The sequence below is a fragment of the Cricetulus griseus genome, chromosome 2 (assembly GCF_003668045.3).
Source record: "Cricetulus griseus strain 17A/GY chromosome 2, alternate assembly CriGri-PICRH-1.0, whole genome shotgun sequence".
Classification (NCBI taxonomy): Eukaryota; Metazoa; Chordata; class Mammalia; order Rodentia; family Cricetidae; genus Cricetulus; species Cricetulus griseus.
This window is the reverse complement of record NC_048595.1, coordinates 221,469,084-221,484,566: the sequence shown is the minus strand read 5'-3', so window position 1 is coordinate 221,484,566 and position 15,483 is coordinate 221,469,084. Positions and strand designations below refer to the sequence as shown.

Sequence of the window (15,483 nt, the reverse complement as noted above, 5' to 3'; positions counted from 1 at the left end):
ACAGTAGCTTCTCAGGCCGGGTGTTGGTGGCACACACCTTTAATCCCAGCTCTCGGGAGGCAGAGGCAGGCCTCTGTGAGTTCGAGGCCAGCCTGGTCTCCAGAGTGAGTGCCAGGATAGGCTCCAAAGCTACACAGAGAAACCCTGTCTCGAAAAACCAAAAAACCAAAACAAAAAAAAACAGTAGCTTCTCAGTTTCAGGAGGTCCCATTTATTCATTTTTGCTCTCAGTGTCTCTGCTACTGGTGTTTTATTTAGGAAGTGGTCTCCTGTGCCAATGTGTTCAAGGCTTCTCCCCACTTTCTTTTCTATGTGGTTCAGTGTGGTTGGTTTTATATTGAGGTCTTTGATCCATATGGACTTGAGTTTTGTACATGGGAATAGATATAGATATATTAGCAATCTTACACATGTAGAATCCAATTATGCCAGCACCATTTGTTGAAGATGCTTTCTTTTTGTCCATTCTATATTTTTAGCTTCTTTGTCAAAAATTAGGTTTTCATAGGTGTGTGAGTTTATGATAGGGTCTTCGATTTGATTCCATTGGTCTACCTATCTGTTTTTATCCCAATACCAACCTGTTTTCATTACTGTAGCTCTATAATAGAGTTTGAAGTCAAGGATGGTGACGCCTCCAGATGTTCCTATATTGTACAAGATTGTTTTAGCTATCCTGGGTTTTTTTGTTTTTCCATATGAAGTTGAGTATTGTAATTTGTAGGTCTGTGGAAAATGTTTTCTGGGATTTTAATGGGTATTGCATTGAATTTGTACATTGGTTTTGGTAAGACGGGCATTTTTACTATGTTAACCCTACCTATCCAAGAGCATGGGAGATCTTTTCAGTTTTTGATGTCTTCTTCAACTTTTTTTTTTTTTCAGAAACTTAAAGTTCTTGTCATATAGGTCTTTCACTTGTTTGGTTAGAGTTATCAAAAGATGTTTCATGTTATTTGTGGCTACTGTAAAAGGGTGATGTTTCTCTGCTTTCTTTCTTATCCCATTTATCATCTGTATATAGGAGGGCCACTGATTTTTGTTTTGTTTTGTTTTGTTTTTGAGTTAATCTTGTATCCTACAATATTACTGAAGGCATTTATCAGTTGAGTAGTTCCCTCGTAGAATTTTTGGTTTCGCTTATGTATACTATCATATCATCAGTAAGTAGTGAACGTTTGACTTCTTCTTTTCTAATTTGTGTCCCCTTGATTTCCTTTTGTTATGTTATTGCTCTAGGTAGAACTTTGGATTCTATATTGAATAGATATGGAGAGAGTGGACAGCCTTGTCTTGTTCTTGATTTCAGTGGGATCGCTTTGAGTTTCTCTCCATTTAGTTTGATGTTGGCTGTTGGCTTGCTGTATATTGCTTTTATTATGTTTAGGTATGTTCCTTGTAGCCCTGATCTCTTCAAGACCTTTGTCATGGAGGGGTATTGAATTTTTCAAAGACCTTTTCATCATCTAGTGAGATGATCATGTAATTTTTTTCTCCCAGTTTGTTTATGTGGTGGATTACATTGATGGATTTTCATATGTTGAACCATCCCTGCATGTCTGGGATGAAGCCTACTTGGTCATGGTGAATGATTTTTCTGATGTGTTCTTGGATTCAGATTGCCAGTGTTTTATTGGGTATTTTTTGCATTAATGTTCATGAGGGAGATTATTCTGTAATTCTCTTTCTTAATTGTGTCTTTTTGTGTATTGGGTATCAGGTTAACTGTAGTCTCATAAAAAGAGTTTGGTAGTGTTCCTTCTGTTCTTATTGTGTGGAACAATTTGAAGAGTATTGTTATTAGCTCTTTGAATTTCTGGTAGAATTCTGCTCTGAAACCATCTGGCCCTGGGCTTATTTGGTTGGGAGACTTTTGATGAATGTTTCTATTTCCATAGTCGTTATAGGTCTATTTAGTTTGTTTATGTGGTCTTGATTTAATTTTGGTATTTGGTACTTATCCAGAAAACTGTCCATTTCCTTTCAATTTTCCAGTTTTGTGGACTAGAGGTTTTTGAAGTATGATCTGATGATTCTCTGGATTTCCTCAATGTCTGTTGTTATGTCCCCCTTTTCTTTCTTTTTTTTTAAGTTTCCAAAAATTCAAATTATATATATATATATATATATATATATATCATATATACATATGTATATACATATACATACATATATATACATACCAATAATGGCAGTATGTTATGCATCAATAGCAGCAACAGCTTTTCCAGGTTCTGCAGTCATTTGAACAAAATTGTAGAGACATCCATCACTCTCCATTTAAAAAAATAAAATAAAAAAATAAAAAACAAAATCCTAGAAAAACAGTACAGTTCTGTTACTCTTGTGGTACCTGGCACCATTTTTTTTTTTTAATTAGCTTCTCAATCATCATCTGGAAGGAAACCATTCTGAGCAACATCATTAAAAACAGCTCTGATAAACCACGGTCACTACTATGTATCATAAAGCAGGTCCACATATGAATGAGTACATATCATGTTTGTCTTTTTGTGATTGGGTTACCTCGCTCAGAATGGTTTCTTTGAGTTCCATCCATTTTCCTGCAAATTTCAAGATTCCATTGTTTTTCCCTGCTGAGTAGTACTCCATTGTGTAAATGTACCACATTTTCTCTATCTATTCTTCGGTTGAGGGGCATCTAGGCTGCATCCAGTTTCTGGCTATTACAAATAGTGCTGCTATGAACATGGTTGAACAGATGTCCTTGTTGTATGAATGTGCTTCTTTTGGGTATATGCCTAGGAGTGGAATTGCTGGATCTTGTGGTAGACTCATTCCCATTTTCTTGAGGAGTCGCCATACTGATTTCCAAAGTGGCTGTACAAGTTGGCACTCCTACCAGCAGTGGAGAAGTGTTCTTCTTTCTCTGCATCCTCTCCAGCATAAACTGTCATTGGTATTTTTGATTTTAGCCCTTCTGACAGGAGTAAGATGGTATCTCAGAGTTGTTTTAATTTGCATTTCCCTGATGGCCAAGGATTTTGAGCATTTTTTTAAGTGTCTTTCAGCCATTTTAGATTCCTCTATTGAGAATTGTCTATTTAGTTCTGTACCCCACTTTTTAATTGGATTGTTTGGTGTTTTCGAGAATAGCTTCCTGAGTTCTTCGTATATTTTGGAGATCAGCCCTCTGTCAGATGTGGGGTTGGTGAATATCTTTTCCCAGTCTGTGGGCTGTCGTTTTGTCTTGCTGACTGTGTCCTTTGCCTTACAGAAGCTTCTCAGTTTCAGGAGGTCCTATTTATTAATTGTTGATCTCAGTGTCTGTGCTACTGGTGTTATGTTCAGGAAGCCGTCTCCTATACCGATTAATTCAAGGGTATTTCCCACTTTATCTTCTAGTAGGTTCAGTGTGGCTGGGTTTATGTTGAGGTCTTTGATCCATTTTGACTTAAGTTTTGTGCAGGGCAAAAGACTTGGGTCTATCTCTAGTCTTCTACATGTTTGCATCCAACAAATGCCAGCACCATTTGTTGAAGATGTTTTCTTTGTTCCAGTGTATATATCTGGATTGTTTGTCAAAAATCAGGTGTTCGTAGGTGTGCGGGTTAATTTCAGGGTTTTCAACTCTATTCCATTGGTCTACCTGTCTATTTTTGTGCCAATACCAAGCTGTTTTCAGGACTATAGCTCTGTAATAGAGCTTAAAGTTAGGGATGGTGATGCCTCCAGAAGTTCCTCTATTGTACAGGGTTGTTTTGGCTATCCTGGGTCTTTTGTTTCTCCATATAAAGTTGAGAATTGTTCTTTCAAGGTCAGTGAAGAAATGTGTTGGGATTTTGATGGAAATTGCATTGAATCTGTAGATTGCTTTTGGCAAGATTGCCATTTTTACTATGTTGATCCTGCCTATCCAAGAATGGGAGATCTTTCCATTTTCTGGTATCTTCTTTAATTTCTTTCTTTAGAGACTCAAAATTCTTACAGTACAGGTTTTTCACTTTTTTGGTTAGTGTTACTCCATGGTATTTTATGTTGTTTGTGGCAATTGTAAAGGGTGATGCTTCTCTGATTTCTTTCTCTACCAATGTGTCATCCGTATATAGTAGGGCTACAGATTTTTTTGAGTTACTCTTGTATCCTGCCACTTTGCTGAAGGTGTTTATCAGCTGTAGGAGTTCCCAGGTAGAGTTTTTCGGGTCACTTATGTAGACTATCATATCATCTGCAAATAGTGAGAGTTTGACTTCTTCCTTTCTGATTTGTATTCCCTTGATCTCCTTTTGTTGACTTATTGCTCTAGCTAGAACTTCAAGGACAATATTGAAGAGGTATGGAGAGAGTGGACAGCCTTGTCTTGTACCTGGTTTTAGAGGAATTGCATTGAGTTTCTCTCCATTTAATTTGATGTTGGCTGTTGGCTTGCGTCCCCCTTTTCATTTCTGATTTTATTAATTTGAATAATCTGTCTCTGTCCTTTGGTTAGTTTGGATAAAAGTTTGTCAATTTGATTTTCTCAAAGAATTGGTTCTTTGTCTCATTGATTCTTTCTATTTTTTTGTTTCTATTTTATTGATTTCAGTCCTCAATTTGATTATTTTCAGCTGTCTACACCTTCTGGGTGAGTTTGCTTCTTTTTGTTCTTGAGCTTTCAGTTGTTAAGTCATTAATTAGTGTAGGATTTTTCTAGCTTCTTCAATTCATGTGGGCACTTATTGCTATGAACTTTGCTCTTACCACTGCTATCTGTGTCCCATACATTTCATTATGTTGTGTTGTCATTTTCATTAAATTGAGGAAGTCTTTAATTTCTTTATTGACCCAGTGATGATTCAGTTGAGCATTGTTCAATTTCCATGAGTTTATGGGCTTTCTGCAATTAGTGTTTTTGTTGAATACTAACTTTAAGCCACGTGATCCGATAAGATACAGGTCATTATTTCAATTTTTTTTGTATCTGCTGAGGTTTGCAATCTTAGAGAAGATTCTATAAGGTGCTGAGAAAAAGTTATAATCTTTTGTGTTTGGGTGGAATGTTCTATAGATGTCTGTTAGGCCCATTTGAGTTGTAACATGTTATTTCCTTTATTTCTCTGTTGTGTTTCTGCTTGGGAAGTCATGTCCAGTGGTAAGAGTGGAATCTTGAAGTCTCCCACTATTTCTGTGTGGAGATTGATGTGTGATTTAAGCTTTAGTAATGTTTCTTTTACAAATGTGAGTGCCTCTGTATTTGAGGCATAGATGTTCAGCATTGATACTACATCTTGATGGATTTTTCCAGTGATGAATATGTTATGACCTGTATCTCTCTGACTAATTTTAGTTTGAAGACTATTTTGTTAGATATTAGGATAGCTACGCCAGCTGGTTTCTTACTACCATTAGTTTCTGGTAGTGCTGTATTGCTCTTTGTATTGTTGAGTGTATTCTTACACTGTTCTCTATCCATCTCTTCCTCTAATTGGTACAGGTAGAGTCTGTATTTCAGGTCAGCCCCTTTCCTCCAATTGGTATAGTTGCGGACTGTTGCTCCCTTGAATGTTCCTTCAGGTGCAGGTACGGTTGAATCACCAATGATCACTCCTTCATGTGTGATGGGCCCAAGGCTCAGATGGTCTTTTTTCTAGGGGTAGGCGGGGCCAAGACTGTGGTGATCTCTCCTGTAGGTGTAGGCGGGGCTGAGACCAAGGCTCAGGTGGTTAGATAGTTTTGTCTCCTGCTGTGGCCTACTGCAGCACTGTTACTGTCTCTCAGCATGCCCAGAGGCACTTCTAAGATAGTGACTGGAAGTCACTGCTGTTGATGCTTTTGGGCCTCTTGCTCAGCTGCTGAGGCTCTCTCCTTCTCCCAGCTTCAGGGCCTCTGGCTTGGTCACTGACCAAGAGTTTTACTTTTATACAATTATCCTTCTAAATCATTCTTTGTTTGGTACAAGCAAGATGATTCAGAGGGTAGAAGTGCTTACTGTCCAAGTCCAATAACCATAGTTTGATTCCTGGAATTCATGATAGAAGGAAAGAACCTACTCCTAAAGGTTGTCCTCTGACATCTACACATTTAATATGGTATGTAGCCATCAGCACTCATATGTACCACACACACACATACACAATAATAATATAATAATAATAATTCCTTTTAAAATATTTTTATTTTACTTATTAATTTATTTAGTTTGGTTTTTTGAGACAGGGTTTCTCTTTGTAGCTCTGTCTGGCTATTATGGAACTTGCTCTGTGGACCAGGCTGGCCTCAAACTCAGAGATCCACCTGCTTCATTCATATATATATATATATATATATATATATATGTATATGGTGTGTGTGTGTGTGTTCTATACATGCATGTACCTTGCTAAATTAGCCTGTTGAATCCATATATTACTTGTATATATGTTTTCAGGACTGACCCTTTGGCACTGGACAATTAATTGGCATATACTTTCCTCAATTGCCTATGGTGCTTTCTCTTGGGTTGAGGCCTCATGGGCTTTTCCCTAAACAGTTTGGCATGTTCCATTCTTCCTCACATTTGGGTGGTCATGTTGGTGGGACTTTATTTGTATATCTTATGATATTAATAGAAGACTCAATCTCACAGCAAACTTAATCCCTCTTCTGTAATGATCTTTGAGCCTTGGGTGGAATTTCAGTTGTGTTGTGGATGTGTCTATCGGGACAGGGCTCTACAACTCTGCATTTTTATTGGTTGTGGCTTTCTGTAGTGGTCTCTGACTGTTGCAAAGAGAGGTTTCCTTGATGAGGGATGAAGACTGACAAATGTTTATGGATTGTGGTTAGGGGTTATGTTAGTTTAGTAAATTAGTGATGGTAGATTCTCCTCCAGTACCCACCATTTTACTAGCAATGAGTAGTCAGCTAGGTTTCCAGTACCAGGCATGATCTCCTTTTTGTCGAGTGAGTCTGAAGTCCAATTAGAGAGCCGTTGATCAATCACTGCCAAGGTGTGCATGGCACTATTACAACCAAAGGGTTACCATGCCACGCTGGTTGCTCATGTGGTTCATAGATGTCATAGCTAGTAAGACTGCTGTTATCTTCATTTTTAAAAAAGTGACATTAAGATGGCTCAGTGGATAGAGTATTTGCCACAAAAGCCTGACACCCTGAGTTTGATTCCTAGAACCCACATAAATTTAGGAGAGAACCAATTCCACAGAGTTGTTCTCTGGCCCACACATATATACCATAGCATGCATGTGCCACCCCTCTACCCCACAAAATAATAATAATAAATTAAAAAGTTAGCATAATAATGCATAGATGTCAGTGTTTAGGAAACTGTCTTAATGCAGGAGTACTGGGTTTTAGTTTATTCTTGGATGAATTTAATTCTTACATTGATTGTTCTGTTTGTAATCAGTAAATTCGTTAAGAAAATATTGTTAGGTTAAGTGTAGTAGTTCATTGCCTTTAATGCCAATACTTCAACACTTGGGAGCAAGAGGCAAGTAAAGTTCCAGGCCAACCAGAGCTAAATAGTGAGACCCCTTTTCAAAAACAAAATGTTACGGATAATCATGCTGTTGCCTCACTTGCAAAGTTGGGGGTGGGGGCTATAAATAGTAGTCATTGTGCTTCGAAAGCTTCTGCTGGTTTGTGATGGTATGGAAATATCCTATTGCAGAGAAACATGCTAGCGTCCTTGTAAAAGAGGATAGGAAGTGTATGATTGGAGGAAACCAGAATGGCACTATCAATAAATAATAGAGCATAGCACAGTGGTTAATTTCAGATCAAAGTAAAAATGGAGTTCTATTCTACCTTGCTGTGAGGCTTAGGACACATGACTTCACCAGGCCAGGATCATTTTCCTGTTTGGTTTGAGACGTGGGAAATAGCCCTCACAGACCTTGCTGTAATATTGTATGAAAGAAAGGAGACAAAATTTCAGGTGATGCTCTGGTCACCAGGGAGCCATTAAGAATTTTTGGCACTGTGGCATGATGAGATATGAGCCATAATGGGCTTTTGTTATGTTTAGTCTTCCTGTTGATGCACAAAAGACTGTTGTCCTTTGAGATAGTGGAGTTTTATGTTTATGTAACCCTTCATCAGTACCATGATCAAAATAAATTCATCCATCACTTTGAAGTTGTTTGTAAAATCTTCCAAGTGGGAAGTCTAACCTGGAAGGGGCAGGGGAGTGGAGCAAAAGAGCACCTGGAAGAGAAGAAATTATTTCAGAGGCTGCTGCCAGGCCAAGAGATAGAGTGACTGATGTCATGTCATGACCCCAGTGGGTTTAGCCTTCCATAATACCTTCCCAATGGACAGTGGGCTCCTATGTGCCACAGGAAACAGATTTTTCTTTATGAGAGTCCTTGTCATTATTTTAAACTAACCAATTCTCTCTCCCCCTCCCATCCCCCATTTAGGGCTTCAAAGATAACCCTTCTGCTTCTGGGACATCCAGCCTAACAGCCACCAAACCATTGCTTCGTCCAAGAATCACAAGAATCTGCCTCAGGGACTTGATATTCTGTATGGAGCAGGAAAGAGAAATGAAGTATTCTCGAGCCCTATACCTTGCCCTTCTAAAGTGATCACTCACTGCATCCATCCATCCATATCCATCCATCCATCTGCTCACTGTTTACTGCCAAAGAAGATATAGAGAGCACTGTTGTCCTGTCCTGAAATTTACTCTGGAAAATAGTCACCAGTATGGAAGACCTCTGTTTACACTGACAAGTTTTTTTTTTTTTTTTCCTACATCTTGTCTGTATGTCCTGTGGGTTCTTGCAGATGAGAATTCAGATGCTTCCTGAAAGTCAGTACCAAGTATACTTTATATATAGAAGTATCACCTTCCCACCTGCATTACAGCAGCTATGGGCTCCCTCTTACCACTTTCGTTTTCTGTTTTCTTTTCTACACCATAGCAATAAGGTGCTTCCCTCTGATACAGGCTGCATCTAGATGTAGGAGAAAGGGAGAGTCAGAATGTATCTTATACTGAACCTGTCTCCTAGTGTTAGATTTTATGCCTGCAATTAGAAGTTAATTAGCTAATTGTGACAGTTACCTTCTGGAATTGAAGTGTGACAAACCACACAGTAGGGTCAGTTTCAACTTGTGTTAGTTGAGCTAGAATTACAAATAGAGTGGATGGGACCATTTGTGCCTGAGGTTGCTGACTCTGGCTCCCCACACTGCACTGTTTCTGATACCTAGTAAGGGGAATCCTTGTTAGCTAAGTTTTAAAACTGAAATTGCTACTCATATACCTCACTGAAAAATGTAAAAACTAGAAAGTACTGGAAGGGATATGAGGAGGCCTTATATTCAAATTGACAGGGGAAAAATGAAAACAGCATTATGAAACAGATTTGTGTACTGTGTGCCCAGGGAGGGTGGCTGCACTTGGAATGCCAAAGCTGGTCCTTGTTTTGGTGATGGAAAAAGAAAATTATTGATCAACCAAAGAAGAAAACCTGACAAACATTTAGTTATAGTATTTCAGAAGAGGACAGTTTGTTTTTGTATTATTTTAATTTCCAAGATGGAGTTTGTTCTTTCTTTTGTAAAGAATCTCCCTTTTACCCTATGTTTTAAAATGGAGTTCTTTCTTTCTTTTGTAAAGAATCTCCCATTTACCCTATGTTTTAAGCATCTAGTGCTTTTCAAAACTTCTAACTGCTAGCAAAAATATTCTAGGACACCCTTCAGATTGTCTACTTAGAGGTGCTTTCAGTGTCTCACCCTTAGGGAAGTGGCTCTAAATGTGAGCAACACATTATGCACCACTCTCTGAGGAGTAAGCTGATATTTAAAGTACCCCCCCCCCAGTTTTTAGAATCTGCCTGTGTAGATCATAATTGAAAAAAATAATAGTGGACTGCATTTGTGCTCTCCCATTAAAAAAAAAAATAGTGGAATTGAAATTGCATATCGAAAGAATGCCACACCCTCCCAGAAGCTAATTACAGGAAAATGCTAGAGGAAGGATTCAGGGGAAACACCTCTAGTATATCACTCTCCATCCTGTTCTTCCCATGGGGTCTGTTACGGCCATATTCTATTACTGTTGTTAAGAGTTTAATTAGCCACAGTTTTTGTTTTAGCAAGTTATGTAAAATGCCGTAAATTGTGTATATGTTAAAAAAAGTAACTTAACAAGAAATCTATACCCAAAGTTGTTTGTATATTTAAATGCTTAGCTTTATTTTTTGTAAAGTGCAGTATGCTCCCACATTTGTGTAATCTTGTTGGTCAGATGTTTAAAATTATTTCAAATACACCATTAAAATAATTATTTTATGATTAAAAAAAGCAGCAAAACACAAAACTTTGCTCAGTCACTGACTTTGTAGCAGTTTCATTAATAGCCAGTCCCTGGAGGACTCGGATCTGCCTGGCAGTGAGTCTCTTATTTATTTTGGACTGTGGACATTTGGTTCTGGAATCTCACTTAGATCTAAGTTGCTTTATCACTTCCTTTGCAATAGTTGTAAATTTGCCTGCTATTTGACTCACAAAGAAAGCTAAACATGGTTATTATGAGAGCTTTTCTTGGTCCATTGAGTTTCTTAACAAGATACTCTTTTTTCAAAATTTTTGATATAAAATCTTTTTGTGATATACACAATGTGTGGTTTATGTGTGGATAGCTTCCTCTCACCTCTCTATCTTACATTTGAAAACAAGGTCTCACTGAGTCTGGAGCTCACTGTGGCCAGCAGCTGCCCTGGATCTTCCTGTCCCCACCTCTGAGCTCTGGGATTTCAGGAGCGTACCAGCATGGCTTTTTACATGGGTGCTGGGACTCCACACTTGGGACCTTATGGTCACACAGCAGGCACTCCAACCACGAAACCAGTTCCTGAGCCTTTAAGTTTGGAAACCTGTGGTGCAGAGTGTGTATTACACAAAGAAAAATGTTTATGTACAAGATATTCTTCCTCACAGTTGGCAAAATAGAGGCTTTGGGGTAGATTTGGATTCAAGATGTGTTTTTCTTTAATACACAATATTAGTGAGTGTTGAATTTTTTTTTTATGTGAGTGCTGTGGATCCAACTCAGGTTGTCAAGTTTGTATAGCCACACTTTTACCCACTGAGTCGCCTCCCTAGCCTCAATAGTCTTTTTTTCAAAAGAAACATTGACAATATTTTTCTATTTTGTGTGTATCCATTTATGTTTATAGGCATGAACATGTGGAGGTGAGAGAACAGCTTGCAGGAATTAGTCGTCTTTATTATGTGGGACTGGAGATCACTTCAGGTCATCAGGCTTGGCAGCAAGTGTCCTTAACCTGCTGAGCCATTTCAGTGACCCAATAAGTACTTTTGAAACCTATAAAACTCTCCAAACTTATGATGCATGACTCTTTTGTATCATTAGAATTTTTGTCAAGAGAAATTTATTTAGAACTAAGACTTTATACTAGTGATGTCATGGTTCCAGCAGAAAACACAGCAATCAATGTTAAGGCATAATTTTTAGGAAAGTAACAGAACCCAAGGTTCTGATTGCACTGATTTGGACTTTATCACTTTGTCTGTTGTAGAATGAATCAGTTAAGTGTGTCTACAAATTTGCCCTCAAAAGTTATAATTATATTCTACAGAGGGAAAATTGTGTCACATGTCTGAATATAACCTAGTGGAGAGTTTTTACATTGTACCATTCGCCTTGTGATACTCTGTCTCATTTGTCAATGTCAGAGACAGTCTTCTGGGAAAACTTGTGAGGGGTTATGTTGATTAAGTTTATTGCCTAGTCTGCAGCACACATAGTTTGTCTCATAGGTTTAAGCTGGCTCCACTCTACAGCAAGTCCTTGGTGGATGTCCCATGGTACTGTCATCCCCAAATACTGGGGTCTCTGCAACTAGCCTGTATCTTTGCCAGTAGCCTCCAATGGCCTCTCCTTAAGGACTCTAACGCTGCCACATAGTGCCAGGCCTCAACTTCTCTCCATGAGCCCTTCTATCCTGGGTCTCTACAGCAACTAAGTCTGTAACTTCACCAATGGAATCTCCTCAGGAACTGTAGCCCTCCCACACAGTACCAAGACTCAACTGCTCTCCATGAACACTTCACACCTTTAAAACCAGTACCACCTGAGTGACTCTTATACTATCAACATCAGCTAACAGCACATGATACATCCCTGGATGCCTCTGGGACACAGCTTCTGTGTGCTGACCCAGAGGAAACAGTTCCAGAAGATTTCACCTCTATGATGCCAGTCTTTTCTTAATCACTGCTGATATCTCAGCTTCAGTTGGCCAGTATCAATTGTCACAGCAAAACAAAGGTTTCACACTTGTGGCTCTGGTCTCTTACTAATCACAGACAATTCTGTTGGCTAGTTCTGTGTGAACGGGACACAAGCTAGAGTCCTTTTTAGAAGAGGGAACCCCAATTCAGAAAATTCCCCTACCAGGTTTGCCTGTGGGTAAGCCTGTGGTGCACTTTCTTGATTGATGATGTGGAACAGTTCAGCTCTCTAGGTGGTGCCACCACTGGGGTGGTAGCCCTGAGTGCTGTAAGAACACATGCTGAGCAGGTCAGTAAACAACACTCCTCCATGGCCTCTGCTTCAGTTCCTGCCTCTGGTTCCTGTCCTATTCCTGCCTTCAGTAATGGATTGTGTGATGTGGAAGTGTAAACTGAAATAAACCCTTTCCTCCTCAAGTTACTTTTGCTCATGGTGTTTTATCACAGCCTGCGACACGTACCTTGGGCAAATTATTTTACTTTACTTTTGTTTTCTCTCTGAAAGAAAAAAAAAGACCTGGCCTATGGGGTGACTGTGAGCATTTAGTAAATGATTGTGATTGTATGTAAACCACTCAGACCAATATATCACATATAGTAGGAAACATAATGCAGGAGTAATGCTTTTTGGAGATTTTTAAGTGACGCAGCTTTGCATCCTGCCTAACTACTGCATTTGGCTAAATGCACTAACCTGAGTGTATTACTTAATACAGAGAGCCATCTAAGGTGTACCCCCCACCCCCCCGTGTGTGTGCGTTGGTGCTGCGATTTGAACTCAGAGTCTTACCATACAAAGGTTCTACCACTGAGCTTCATCCTTGTATTAGCTACTTGTTCCTGCAACAAAATACCCAACCAGAGGTTTCTTATGCAAGGAGGATTTATTCTGCTCATGGTGTAAAAAATAAGCAATCCATCAAGGTTGGGAAGGTATGGTAGCAGGAATGTAAAAAAGATGGTCATATGGTATCTGCAGTCAGAAAACAGGTGAATGCTGGTGTCAGGACCCCCCCAGCAGGTGTGATGAGCAGCTCATATCTAGGATGGATCTTCCCTGCTCAGTTTCAAATTTCTGAAAATATTTAATAGACAAGCCTAGAAGTGTGTTTTCATGGTGAGTATAAGTCCAGTCAGGTTGACAATTAAGATGAACTGTCACAACCCTTACCCACTGTTCTGGATAAATTTATGTCAACTTGACACAAGATAAAGTCATCTAAGAGGAGGGAACCTGGATTAAGAAAATGCCTGCATAAAATGGGGCTGTTAGGAAGCCTGTAAGGCAGTTTTAGCCGGGCGTTGGTGGCACAGGCCTTTAATCCCAGCACTCGGGAGGCAGAGGCAGGCGGATCTCTGTGAGTTCAAGGCCAGCCTGGTCTCCAGAGTGAGTGCCAGAATAGGCTCCAAAGCTACACAGAGAAACCCTGTCTCAAAAAAAAAAAAAAAAAAAAAAAAAAAAAAGAGAAACAAAGAAAGCCTGTAAGGCAGTTTCTTGGTAATAGATGTGAGAGGACCCAGCTCATTGTGGGTGGTGCCATCCCTAGGCTGGTGGTCCTGGGTTCTATAAGAAAGCAGGCTGAGCAAGCCAATAAGCAGCGCTCTATGGCCTCTGCATCAGCTTCTGTCTCCAGGTTCCTGCCTGACTTGAGTTCCTACCTTGGCTTAGTAGAATGTGATTCTGAAAATAGAAGACAAATAAACCCTTTCTTCCCCAAATTGCTTTTGGTCTTGGTATTTCATCACAACAATAGAAACCATAACTAAGATGTCCACGTTTATGACTTTGTTTACTAAGTTCCCTGTAGGGATGGAAGCAGTAATTGCTATTCCTTCCATATTTTTATTGAAAACAATAGAAACATATAGGGCACATTGAAACAGTAAAATGGCACACCAAAATTATTCTCTTGTAGGTTATCCAGGGCATCTATTCCCTTCTCAAGATTTGTCCATTTTTATCAGTTTCATATCTATCACTCCATTCAATTCCTATGTTCTTACCCTCTTAATTGCATATGACAGTATGCTAACCTATTTTCACAATTCCATTATTTGTAATTCCACTTATCCTGTTTTCCAGACCAGCCATGCTAGTAGAATCTTACTATAACCTTTAGGGGAAAACAAATTTCCCTTGAGGGATTTAGCTTATTTACTATTTTTTAATAGTATGTGTTTGTTTACTATTTTGTGAATTATACTATTTCACTAGAAAAATCCACCAAAATATGTCTGTGGATTCCTTTATCCCTCCACCAAATGAGCACTGTAAAAGCCACAGGAGAGAAGAGGTATCCTATGCATATTACTGGGGTGGGTGGTGAGGACAGGATAAGCAGAAAAGTCTTCTATGGGAAGGACCCACTATGTCGGTTGTAACTGTGAAGCTTCACTGGCATCATCCTCCCACTGTGAACCAACCTGACTTCGAGATCACTGCAACCTCTTCTCCGTATGCTTTCTATTAGTTAAAAACAATGGCTGGCAGAGCCAGGATATCGTTCAGGGCTAAACTTCTGCTAAGGGCCATGTCTGGGTTCATGGTCCAGCCACAGCTGAGGTCTGTGTTGATATCTGTGGCCAGTGGCACCTCAGGAGGCCTTAGGAATCATTCAATATGAAATCAGAGGGCTATACTGAGTCAATTTTGCCCTTTGCTGCCCTGGGAAAGCTGGCCTTGCCTCTCAATGCCCACTACAGCAAGAGAGCTTGCCCCTACACTCAAGAGAGAGGGGCCCCACCCCTCACCACAGGTAAGGATGAACCTACCCTGAGGGCATGCATGCAGGGCTCAATCTGACCTGACTGGCTAACACCCAGGCCCACAAATAGGCCTTGGGTTGACACACCCTAGCATGTACTGAATGATGCCTGCAAGATCTTCAAGACACAGAATACCCCTGAAGAGCTCCGGTGAAGATCCATTGAGGATGGTGTACCAAAAGACCAGAGGCCTTGAACCAAACCAATGACTCGTTGGTTTGGACAGCTGCCAGTCAAGCTGATGGGACAAAGAAGTATACTATATGACACACTGAAGCCTCCAATGCCATCAGGATGGATGAAGAGGTGATAGAGAAGTAGGAGAGAAGGAGAAGCGGAGATTTTGCTGTTTGGGGTGTGTTTTTTGTTGTGTTTTTGTTTATTGGGTTTTCTCTCTTTGTTCTTGCTTTTGTTTGCTTGCTTACTTTGCTTTCCTTTGTGGTGGGGGAGGGATGCAACAGAGGTGAAGGAGAATATGGGAGGGACTGAGAGGTTAACAGAATT

At 39.6% G+C, this 15,483-nt stretch overlaps 1 protein-coding gene across 2 annotated transcripts in view; it reads left to right on the top strand.

The window, feature by feature from the left end:
- Positions 1-12,630, top strand: part of Taf4b (TATA-box binding protein associated factor 4b) — a 115,193-nt gene extending 102,563 nt beyond the window's left edge. The window contains exon 16 of one of the 2 annotated variants that reach the window (XR_004768374.1): positions 8,364-8,459. Coding sequence is in view for 1 of the 2 variants with exons in the window: in XM_027404368.2 (XP_027260169.1) it covers positions 8,364-8,531 (168 nt within the window). In the remaining variant the exon portion in view is untranslated. Of the gene's footprint in view, positions 1-8,363 lie in introns of both variants that reach the window. The other variant, XM_027404368.2, reaches the window with a different exon arrangement.
- The last annotated feature ends 2,853 nt before the right edge of the window (positions 12,631-15,483 follow it).